Source organism: Cervus canadensis, chromosome 12 (assembly GCF_019320065.1).
Source record: "Cervus canadensis isolate Bull #8, Minnesota chromosome 12, ASM1932006v1, whole genome shotgun sequence".
In the NCBI taxonomy this organism is placed as follows: Eukaryota; Metazoa; Chordata; class Mammalia; order Artiodactyla; family Cervidae; genus Cervus; species Cervus canadensis.
Genome location: NC_057397.1, coordinates 52,397,542 through 52,410,159, shown reverse-complemented (window position 1 = coordinate 52,410,159; position 12,618 = coordinate 52,397,542). Strand labels below are relative to the sequence as shown.

The 12,618-nt window shown below is 41.2% G+C and overlaps 1 protein-coding gene across 2 annotated transcripts in view; it reads left to right on the top strand.

Moving 5' to 3' along the window:
- Positions 1-772: 772 nt before the first annotated feature.
- Positions 773-12,618, top strand: part of TRHR (thyrotropin releasing hormone receptor) — a 52,523-nt gene continuing 40,677 nt past the window's right edge. The window contains exons 1-5 of one of the 2 annotated variants that reach the window (XM_043483695.1): positions 773-815; positions 2,366-2,459; positions 3,141-3,231; positions 10,093-10,302; positions 10,830-11,696. In XM_043483695.1, coding sequence (XP_043339630.1) covers positions 10,908-11,696 — 789 coding nt within the window. In that variant the 5' untranslated portion in view covers positions 773-815; positions 2,366-2,459; positions 3,141-3,231; positions 10,093-10,302; positions 10,830-10,907. Of the gene's footprint in view, positions 816-2,342; positions 2,460-3,140; positions 3,232-10,092; positions 10,303-10,829; positions 11,697-12,618 lie in introns of those variants that run through there. The other variant, XM_043483697.1, reaches the window with a different exon arrangement.

Sequence of the window (12,618 nt, the reverse complement as noted above, 5' to 3'; positions counted from 1 at the left end):
TTTGCCCAGGGATGCTAGGATGGAGTTGCACAGCTTCTCTTCATCAGAGTGGCTTTCAAACTCACAGTAAGATATGAATTTTACATTATCTCCATGTACCTCATACCTTCTAGAGTCAAGCACAGCATGGGTGTGTAATAGAGTAGTATTCACCTTGGGACAACCTCAGAGAGAAACGTGGCACCTACTGCTATCCACTGACAACTTTTCATGCTTGGTACCTTCCCTGTATCCCAGCTTGTTGGTCAGGGGCTATTTATCCAACAGTTTATAGCTTTTTTTTTTTTCTCCTGGATCTGAATCCTGTTGAATTTCTCCTTGGTCTTATGAGTTTACTCCATACCATTTCACATAGAATTAGTCACACCTAACACTGTTCACCTTTTAAAATGCATGCATAGCTCAATTATAGCAGCTGACACAGTGATGCTGGAAAAGACTGAAGGCAAAAAGAGATGGGGGCAACAGAGGATGAGATGGTTAGATAGCATCATCAACTCAATGGGCATGAGTTTGAGCAAACTCCGGGAGATAGTGAAGGTCAGGGAAGCCTGGCATGCTGCAGTCCATGGGGTCGCAAAGAGTCAGACACGACTTAGTGACTGAGCAGCAACAACAAACACACTGCATTATAATTGGCAGTTTGCATGAGTCACCCCTACCAGGCTGGGAGCTCCTCTGTGCTTTTCATGTTCACATTTCTGTCCATAGTGTCTGGCAGAGAGCCTGTCAAATAACTGGCACTCAGTAAGGGAACATTTAACAAGTGTGAACGGATGAACAGGTGGATGGACAAATGCACCTCTTCAGTGAAGGTGAGAAATCGCTCTGTAATGTTGCCTTTTAATTCATTCACCACACTTCTTTCTTGCCATTCTTCTTTGAAAAGGATTTCCCAGAAGACTGGAAAGTTTAAAAAAAATTATAATAAAATACTTCAGAAATGTCTCACCTTAGAGGAAATTGCTATGATGACATCACAAACTGAAAATTTGTTCCACTTTAATGCCTCTCTTTAAAAAAAAAAAAATCAGTTCCTGTATTGAGGTGGCCTTTGATTCTCTAAAATGCTATACTTTTGATTTTTGGCAAGTCTCATTTATCTCCTTCAAACAAACCCCTATTTCCTATCTCCATCACTCCCAACAAGCCCCAGCACGTCTCCGGAGGTTGGGGCCACCTGTGGAAGTGTCAGGAAACATCTCCACAGGGAGATGTGGCCCCTTCTGCACACCACTGCTCTCAGATAATGACATCAGTAACAACAAATAGCTAACTGCCACTGCAACCTAGTAATTAAGCGACTAGATTTTATTAACTACTTACTGTCTTCCTTTCTTTAGAAAAAATTATTATATATACAGTTTGAGTATCCCGTGCCCTCCTTTGCATCTTGGCATACTATGTAAAGCCAACAATTCCTGCAACTAAAACAAATCATTTTTTTTTCAAGGTTCTTTATCACTGTCATTATAATTTCAAAAGCATCGGTAAGAATTTTGATTCTATAAATTCTCTCATTTGTTATAGACATAATTATGGTAATTGAGCAAATGCTTGCATTTTGTTAATTCATTAATAAAAGTACAGAGGCATGAAAGCATTTACTATTGTATTTCACATTTACTCAGTTTTAGAAGAATAAAAGTGATATGGTACTAGGAGCCTCCATGGAAATATATCTTAACCACTAGAAAATCCCATTGGATACAGTAAGACATATTTTACAACTTAGAAATTTTAAAGGTGGTGTGTGGTGGTCTAGCAAATTTGATGATACCAGTTTTATTTTCCACGGCACATTGTGTTTATAGAATAATAAATATACTAAACTTCTAGTATGTGCCAAGTACTGGATTGAGTGCTTGATATATATTAGGTCATTTATTCATCATATCTGTTCTATGAATTATATTTTAAGTCAATCATTTGGGGAAATTAATTCACTCATTTATATGCCAAATTTGTATTGTACATGAACTGCCTTTTCTTCATAGTCTGTATATTTTCTCTGCTGCATACTGAGGAAACGCACAAATGCATGAAGCAGAGTTCACCCTAAATGTATACACTTACTTTCTTGAAGCTTTGAATTTTTTACAGGTGGCCATTATGTAGGTTTGTATGAAAATAAAACATGCAAATTCACATGCAAATGATGCAATCATTTTGGAAGACATTTTGGTGATTTCTTAGAAATGTAAACATCTATTACATTTATGTCCCAACAGTTTCACTCTTGGAATTTGGTAATTCTTATCCAAGAAAAATGACAAAATGTTTTCACAGACCTTGTATTTGCATGCTATTTATAGAAGTTTTGCTCATAATTATCAAAATTTGAAAACAACTTAAATATCCACAGGTGATTGGATAAAATATGATATATTCATATAGCCATACAATGGAATACTGTAGCAATGAAAGGGAACAAACTACTGATTCATGCAACAAAATGGGTAAGTATAAAAAACATTATGCTGATTTATGTGTATATAAGAGTATATACTGTATAATTCCACTTATATAAAGCTCTTCGAAAGTTAAATATTGTCTAGAACTAGAAAGCCGAGCAACATTTACCTGAACTTAGAATTATTCAGAGGATACAAAATTGAATGGGAAGGAACATAGGAAACATTTTGTGGTGATGATGTTTTCTGTATCTCAATTATGATGGTTGCTACAAAGTTTTATGTATTTGTTATAATTCATAAAACTCTACAGCTGAAGTGAATTATTTTATGTAAACTGTATCTCAATGAAATTGATTTTTTAAACGGTATATACATAGCTAGGAAGCAGTGTTATATGTCTGTATCTGTTTGTCTGACATAATAAATAAGAGCAGAAGAGGAACTGAAAGTCAAATACAAAGTTGACAGCCTTAGTTAGCAAAAAAAAGCATTTTATTGGTAAAGTCTTACACAACTATTTATGTAAGGATACAGACTTGGACTTGAAATTCCTAGCAGCCAGAGTAAGCCATATTCAGCTTACAAAATGGAATTTTATAAAAACTTAATTGCAATAACTTTTTTATATTATATGAACTTTTAAATTTATTTCTATTGAAGTGTAGTTGATTTACAAGCTTAGAAGTTTAGATTAAAATTCTTACTCTTCGATCTTTTGTGTAGGCCATGATGCTTTGGGAAATTTTAGTAACCGACATTAACTCTCCCTGAACATGTTTCACTCAACCAGGTAACAGATGGTAGACTGCAGAAGGTAAGAAGCTCAGTGTATGTATGTGTTTCTACTTTTTAAAAAAGAATATTTTAAAAAAAAAAAAAAAAAAGAATATTTTTAGGTTGACTTCTACTGTACTTCATTTTTAAATCTAAGGTCTTGTTTTCTCCACAAATGTGGACACTAGGGAACAGAAAAATAAGAGGATATATGGTTGAGAAATAGAAAGGCAGTGCACCTGTGCCTGAAATACACATTGTTGTTGTGATGGTGGTTTAGTCACTCAGTCGTGTCCAGTTCTTTTGTGACCCCATGGACTGTAGCTCACGAGGCTCCTCTGTCCATGGGATTTCCCAGGCAAGAATACTGGAGCGGGTTGCTGTTTTCTTCTCCAGAGAATTTCCCCGACCCAGGGATCAAGCCTACATCTCCTGCATTGCAGGAGGATTCTTCACTGCTGAGCCAACAAGGCTCAGCAAAAAAAAAAAAAAACAAAAACCACATTATTATTGTGTAACTTACTTTTACCTTTCAGATTCTGTGCCTTTTTCAATGAGCACAAACACAACTCATAATCCCATTTCATAAAGTATTTTTCTTTGTTGGTCAAAAGTTAACAGTCTTCTCTAGCTAATATATAAATTTCAGCCAAAATAAATTTTGACATCTTCTCTATCAAGTTTGCCAAATGCCCTCTTCTACTCCAGGCTCTGTGATAAAGCTTATTCCTGAATAGAGGCAATTTTGAAGGATGCTTAGCTCAGCATCTGGATGACTCCGCGTCAAATCCTGAGTTGACCTTTTTTGCTACTTCCTGAGCCCAGGTCTTCTACCCCAATCCCAGTGACCAGGTCTTTCTATGTCTGTCATCTCGATAGCCTGCACCTCGCTCTGTTCTTCTAAACCAAGAAACCTGCACGGTTATACAGTTTCTCTCAGGAACCAGAGTCTATGCCAGTGTTGTGTTGCCAGCATTTTCTGATGTCGTCAACCTTTCCGCAGCTTGGCGGGTTATCTGCATCTAGCTGACTTCACCTCCCTGGCGCTCCCACAGCTTGGACCCCCACGGACCCTTACTCCCACCTCTCCAGAGACCAGCGGTTTTTTGGTGTAGCTCAGTGGTTCTTAATCATCACCATACATACCAAATTTAGGCTTCACTTCCTGCCTAATTAAATAAGAATATCTGGGAAAGGGACCTGAGTATCTATACTTTTCAAAACTCTCCAGATGATTCTGAAATTCAACCAGGGATGAATAGACAGAAGCAAGGGAGGGTACAAAGTTTCAGGGGGCTCCAAAAAAACAATAATCAGGATATAAATTTAATGCAATATTTTTTAAAACTCAAAATAAATGCAAAAAATAATCCAGAGTAAACAAAAGATCAAAATTGAAGTAAAGAATCCATACTTGGAACCTGAGGTGAAAGGGACAGTTCATAATAATAATGATGATTCTGTCTCTGTTTAAAATGTTGATATTTTATTCATCATAGACTTTTTGTATAAACTTTAATTTTTAAAATATTACATTAAAATATTAATGGTATTAATTAGTGAGGTTGTTGGCAACCCCTTAAATTTTACCCTCCCCTCACCCTGGCCAGGGTCCTGCAAACCATGGACCTAGCTGGATGCTCGGTAGTATCTCTGACCCCAGGGCCACTTGCCACGTGACCACAGTGAACACAGATATTCTCTTTCCCAACAATCCCCCATCTGCTGAACCAAGCTCCAGGTATGACGATAGAGATGAGAGAGAATGATAGCTACAGAGGATTAGAACAAGTCAGTTGCTTTTGTCCAGAACCCCAGTCTCTTTCTCAGGCCCTCGTCCAATTTGAGGAAATATACCAAACCTCAAAATAATTAGGAGAGCTAAACTGACATGTACATATTTAAAACTCTCTCCAGGTGATTCAGATTCATCATTGTTCCCACCTCCCGCACGAGAATCACTGACCTAGATTGTACTGTACAGTGTTTCTCAAACTGTGGTACATGGACAAGCAGCACCACCATCACTTGGAGTTTATAGTAAATGCATGTGCTCAGGTGCCACCCTCAAGCTACTGAAACAGCAACTTGGGGATGGTGTTACCCAGATTTTAACACACGGCCCTGGAGATCCAGATGCATGCTAACATTTAAGAAATGTTGATGGCATAACTAATCATCTTTCTACTAATGGGTTCATGACAACCAAAGATCAGCCACCTACTACCTAGACAGCTGAGATCACTATCAGAGGCCAGCACAGGATTTTCCTAAATTCCACTTGAGTAGAATTCTTGTAGAATTCCCCTTGTGTAGAACGAAGCATATATGGAACCGTGTCAGCCACTGTGTCCCAGGGACAGAGACTTGGCCAAGCCGATGGTTTCCTGGGGTAGCCAGGAGAGGGAACGCCAGACACTGAGAGCAAGCTGTCTGGTTGGGAATGCCAGGGGTGGGAGGCGGAAGTGCTAAATCTTTCCTCAAGCTCAAGGGTCAAGTCTGTGTCCAAGCAAAAAAAAAAAAGGCCCAGCTTAGAGTCCAAGGACATTCTTACAAAGAAGCCTGTGAGTGTGATGCTAATTTTTACTGATGCTAGCCAAGTGAGTGAGAAGGCCTCCCTGACTAAAGCTCAGAGAACACAGGCAAGACTGAAAGTGGGTGATGAGAAGTGTGTGCGCCAGTCTACTTGCTGTAGCCATGACTTACCCTTGTTTCAAAACAGATGCCACTGGACAATTTTCAAAGGATACATTTTTCTCTAGTCAGAATTACTCAAAAGATGTGAAAGGACAGAGCTGGTTAGAATTTAAGATAGCATAGGGAAAATCTCAACCCAACTGTGTAATCTAGTTGTACACTATTTTGTGCCATTCTTTACACATGGGAACATTTATTAGATATTATCTAACTGAGGTTCACAAATAAAAAACCTCCATTATAAAATCACGGATTCTTTGAAAATACAATTTTGCAAAGGGAATGAATTAGACTGAAAACAGACAGGACTGTAATGGATGGCAAGTGTGGTATGGGGAAGGCGGAAGTCTGGCCTCTGCAGAGGAGAAAGAGCTAGTTATGAGGGAGGGAAGGACGAGCTGAGGATGGTCCAAGTTAGAGGAGATGGGAGCCTCCTTAGTACAAAAGCTGCCTGTTGGTCATCAGTGGTTGTCTCACACCAGCTCATACTCCTCACAGCCAAAGCAGAATTATAAAGTTACTTTTCCACACCACCCTCCCCCCCACACACACAATCCTTGCCATCTTACACAGCTGGGCCTTATATATTCTATCTCCTCCAGTCAGAATATCTTCACTCAGCCCACCTTTCGAAAAGAAGCTGTACTTCTCTTTCAGACTGTGTTCAGATGTTACTTGGCCTCAGAAGCCCACTCTGGCCCCTCAACCCGTTGCCCCCACCACCTATGAATGCTTTCCCTTCACAACCTAAACCCTCTCGACAGATCTGTGCCTGTCTGTAACTGTCGTGAGTCAGCTTCTCCCAGTAGACCACAACATATCTGAAGGTAAAACAAGATGTTGTATACTAGGTGCCTGGTGCATCAGTCAGCCAGTCAGTTCAGTCACTCAGTCATGTCTGACTCTGCGACCCCATGGACTGCAGCATGCCAGGCCTCCCTGTCCATCACCAACTCCCGGAGTTTACTCAAACTCATGTCCAGTGAGCCGGTGATGCCATCTAACGCCTGGTGGTAGTAAGTGCTTAACAATTAAGCGCTAAAAAATGAACAGAGGCAAAATGGAGACTCAGAATGGCGTCCTTGCATAGAAATGCTGAAGAATGTGATCAGATTTACCAGGAGATGGAGTTGCCAAGGCAGATAACTTGTAGATGGACATCCTCTCCCTTTGTCTTTACTACCCACATGTAAGACTTGAAGTGAAGTTTCACAGTTTTAAGGAGGCCTGAAAGCTGACTAAAATCTTGGGGACAGGGAGAGGGGAAGAAATGCTTTACAAAGTGTGACTTTTCAAGAGGTCTTTCAGATTGGAGGTCGTGGGGTTGGGATGAGGTAGGGAGGCAGTGCTTTCACCTTAGAAGGCATTTTTTTATTCCAAAATGGAGAGGACTCCACCAGGAGCAAGGTGGTCAGAGTAATCTCTGTCCCCCAAGGCAGGGAGAGAAGTAAAGAGGGAGTCCTTTTTCCAGTCTGCTAAATCAGCTGGTCGAACAAACTAGAATGTGGACAGAAATCCTATCCCGGGTAAAGGAATGTGCATTTGGCTGGTACCCTCCAGTGTCTCAGGAACTGCAAGTGATACAAAGACTACAGAGGCCAGGTGTGTGTGATACCGAGTGAAGCTGGCGTGTGACAGAAAAGAGGAAGGAAATTAGGAAAGGACACATCCTATACCTCACAAGCTGCTACCTACAACCACTACTCATGGTTATTATTTCTAGCAGGAATATGGACTCTTGGTTGCCAGATGTTTCCATGTTTATGAGAGGTAGAAATCTAGATTTAGTATGCAATATCTCCATTTCTTTATAATCCTACTCTCACATCCATACAGACGAATTGATGCTTTTGAACTGTGGTTTTGGAGAAGACTCTTGAGAGTCCCTTGGACCGCATGGAGATCCAACCAGTCCATCCTAAAGGAAATCAGTCCTGGGTGTTCATTGGAAGGACTGATGTTGAAGCTGAAACTCCAATACTTTGGCCACTTGATGCGAAGAGCTGACTCATTGGAAAAGCCCCTGATGCTGGGAAAGATTGAGGGCAGGAGGAGAAGGGGACAACAGAGGATGAGATGGTTGGATGGCATCACCAACTCAATGGACATGAGTTTGGGTGGACTCCGGGAGTTGGTGATGGACAGGGAGGCCTGGCGTGCTGCAGTTCTTGGGGTCACAAAGAGTAGAACACAACTGAGTGACTGAACTGAACTATCTCCATTTCAATATTGAGAAATTGTCTAAATAGTCTACCTTTGAGCCTACATTGTATAGACCAAATCATACCTTTCTGAAACCTGAATCTGGGTCATGCATCACTAATTTGTAACTCTGGATGATTTGGAAGGAGAAGTTAGATACTCAAGGAGCCCTCAGTGGTTCAGAGGGTGGAATTCATTCAGCGCCATCCAAGCTTCACCTTCATCCCATTATTACCTAGCCTTGCACATGGTTCTGGTACCTCCATGATCCTGTCTACTCCAAATCTATTCTTCCATTGACATCTTCTAGGAAAAAGAGTATCTATACTTCTCAAAATAAAGAATCAACCTGTTCACTATATGGGAAATTAAGTTAAGGGCTGTTTTTCATTGTCAGTATGAAATAAAAGTGGACCAACATTAACATTTGATGCGTTCAGCTGGTTCTGAAAGAAGAAAGACATATTTTCTGAGATTCCATTAAGAAGTATAAAGATTTGCCCATGGGCTACTTTCAGTTCCCTTCGGTTCAGTTCAGTTGCTCACTCGTGTCCAAGTCTTTGTGACCCCATGGACTGCAGCATGCCAGGCCTCCCTGTCCATCACCAACTCCCGGAGTTTGCTCAAACTCATGCCCATTGAGTCAATGATACCATCCAACCATCTCATGCTCTATCATCTCCTTCTCCTCCCATCTTCAATCTTTCCCAGCATCAGGGTCTTTTCAAATGAGTCAGCTCTTCGCATCAGGTGGCCAAAGTATTGGAGTTTCAACTTCAGCATCAGTCCTTCCAATAAATATTCAGGGCTGATTTCCTTTAGGATCGACTGATTGGATCTCCTTGCAGTCCAAGGGATTCTCAAGAGTCTTCTCCAACACCACAGTTCAAAAGCATCAATTCTTCGGCACTAAGCTTTCTTTATAGTCCAACTTTCACATCCAAATATGACCACTGGAAAAACCATAGCTTTGACTAGACAGACTTTTGTTGGAGAAGTAATGTCTCTGCTTTTTAATAAGCTGTCTAGGTTGGTCATAACTTTTCTTCCAAGGAGCAAGCATCTTTTAATTTCATGGCTGCAGTCACCATCTGCAGTGGTTTTGGAACCCAAAAAAAATAGTCTGTCACTGTTTCCACTGTTTCCCAGGCTACTTTAGAGAAATAAAAATCAAGGTGAAGTACACTTTTCTAAAAAAGATGGCTTATATAGTTCTGTTTCAGAGGTGTGTTATCAGAGTGGCCCGGGTTCATATTTCCACTGGGTATGTTTTCCACCTAGAAATAAATTGACACAGAACCTTGCTGGGTAGTACATGTGGTTGGTAGTCCAGAGGGCGCATGAAGAGGGGAGAGGTTTCCAGGGCAGTTAGAAAGATTCTAGTAAGTGATGCAAAAACAGAGTTGAAAAACAAATTTCACAGATCATATGTAGGTTTAAATCAATGTTCTTATCTCAAATGGGTTAAAAAAAATTAATCTGTATAAGCCTCCGAAGATTGCAGCTGAAATGGCTTGAAATCAATTTTAACTCATTTTCCATTCATATGCCATGAGAGAAGGGAGCCGACTTCACTGGTTCACCAGAGAAATAGTCGTCAGGTTTCCATCGTAGAGAAAAAAGTGTGCTCTCAGCCCAGACAGATATTTCAAGCTTCAAGGACTGTGTCTGGACTGAGATGGATTCGCTCTCCCCAAGTCCTATCCCACCGGGGAGTGAGACTTTACCCAGGACTTTACCCAGGTGCCTGAGTTCCTCTAGAACTTAGACTATAAACAACTATAAGACCAGCTTCTTCAAACCCCCTGGCTGGCGCCGTCAGCCTTCCAGATTACAACTGCATCGTTAGCACATTTATAAGAAAATCCTCAGAGGGGAGATCATGAATCAGTGAGGACTGACTGGCATTTGTGAGTGTGAGTGTGGGGCGTGTGCGTGAGAGGGGAGGGGGAGACAGAGAGCCGAGCGTGTTCTCATTCGGGGACGCTCTGTGATTTGCCAGGCTCTCTGCTGCTGCCTCTGCTGCGGCCGTGTGGTCTGTCATCAGCTGGAGAGGCTGAGAGGGTTTAGAGGAACCGCAGTTCTGAAGACGGAGCCCTGCTAAGTGGTCTCCCGGCCAGACAAAGTGGAGGAGGCTTTCTGCAGGGTTGGAAACTCACACTTATTACCGCTCCATCTACCTGGAAGAAGAGGCAGCCCTACAGAGGAAAAGGTAAGAGGAGAAATTGTTCTCTGTTGGGTCTGCAGGGCAGGGGGCCGGGGGAGGCTTGCTATTTTGTAGCAGACGGATCTCACCCTCTGAGAGCCAAGGAGGCAGATGCTAATTTTCTTCAAGCTTTTTGGCTCCCCCCCACTGTCCCCCCTACCTGGTATCTTTTTCTTCTTTATTTTACTTTCCCCAAGCATCTCAGAGATTTCTTTGTATTTATTTTTCAGGTAGCTGATATTGTTTCTCCCCCCCCCTCCCCCCGCCCCCATTGAGGATTCTTTCAAAACAGGGAGCATTTTCTGTGTCTCTTTTCTTGAGCATTTCTGTCCATTAAGAAAAACCAGTCCCTCTTATTGTGAGCTGGTCAAAACTGTTACTCCATCCTACTCTAGATTGCAATAAGAGGAGTTTTCAGGAGTACATATGAGCCCTATTACTGGAGAAAAATGGAAGGTGAAAGGGGAGGACGTAAGAATTACCTGTAAGTGACTGTGACTCTGTGAATGAATATGGGCTATAACTCTTCACAGGGGGAGAGAACCACTGTGGTAAAGGCCAGAAGGAAGATGTGTTGAGAAGTGTCCCAGAGAAACCTCAAGCCACTGAAGATGGAAAACGAGACAGGAAGTGAACTGAACCAAACTCAGCTTCAGCCGCGAGCTGTGGTGGCCCTCGAATACCAAGTGGTCACCATCTTACTTGTGCTCATTATTTGTGGTCTAGGCATCGTGGGCAACATCATGGTAGTTCTGGTGGTCATGAGGACAAAGCACATGAGGACCCCCACAAACTGCTACCTGGTGAGTCTAGCAGTAGCTGATCTCATGGTCCTGGTGGCCGCAGGCCTCCCCAACATAACGGACAGCATCTACGGTTCCTGGGTCTATGGCTACGCTGGATGCCTCTGCATTACTTACCTCCAGTACTTGGGCATTAATGCATCCTCTTGTTCAATCACAGCCTTCACCATTGAGCGGTACATAGCGATCTGTCACCCCATCAAAGCCCAATTTCTGTGCACATTTTCCAGAGCCAAAAAGATAATCATCTTTGTCTGGGCTTTCACATCCATTTACTGTATGCTCTGGTTCTTCCTACTGGATCTCAATATTAGCACCTATAAAGATGCTATTGTAGTGTCCTGTGGCTATAAGATCTCCAGGAATTACTACTCACCTATTTACCTAATGGACTTTGGTGTCTTTTATGTTGTGCCAATGATCCTAGCCACTGTCCTCTACGGATTCATAGCTAGGATCCTCTTCTTAAATCCCATTCCTTCAGATCCTAAAGAAAACTCTAACACGTGGAAAAACGACTCGACCCATCAAAATAAGAATTTGAATTCAAAGACCTCTAATAGATATTTCAACAGCACAGTATCTTCAAGGAAGCAGGTAAGCAAATCTGAGCCTCCAAGTTCACAGAGGAAATGTGGGAGAGAGTTCCTTGTGAGATAGGATCAACTTTGCCCTACTTAGCTGAAGGCAAAACTAAAACACAGTCATACAAACGTTTCAGTGGTGTAAGCCTCTGCTTTACATATTAAATCCATCTCTAAAACAACTGAGGATCTAAAAATAGATGGGGAAATGTTGACAGCACACCAGCAGGTACCAGTTTGTGTGCTGTTAAAATATAAGGAAATATAAACTGAAACCCTAGAATTCTAACTTTAAAATGTTTGTGCTTCTTTGAGAAATGTTATCAGTATATTTAGGCCATTTCTGCCTCCTATAGGGAGCAGCTGGATATTTTGAAGAACTCTATCGTCTGACAAATGTTTGACAAGATAGTTTGAGAAAAGATGAGTCAAAACAATACTGAAACTGAGAGGGGTTCCTGGACTGTTTATTGGTTTGTTTTTTTTTTCTTCAGTCTTAGTGGAGAAAGATTCTATCACTTTCTCCTTCAGCTCCCTACAAAATGTCCCAGCGTGTAGAGGCTCACAATGCACTCTGCTCAGGAAGTGTACTGATAAAAAGGCTAACACCAAGCTTAATTTGTTACAAAGAATGATTGCATTTTTCACACGTCTTTTTCCTATTAAGCATAGCTATGTTTCAGATCACCTGAATGCTCAGGTTGAATAGTGGTTTTATATGAGTGAAGTGTAACTGTGTTTCAGTAGATATAGTTTATAAGACCATGCAGGAATACTTTCATATCATGTGCATGTTTACCTATAGTTAACACACCTAAGTTATCTAGAGACTTGACTTTCAGATCCTTTTCTTTCTTTGCTAAACAGAAAAAAGAAGAGGTGATCAGCACGACTTGCTCATTCAAATAGGTTGAATTTTTTTTGTTTTTTGTTTT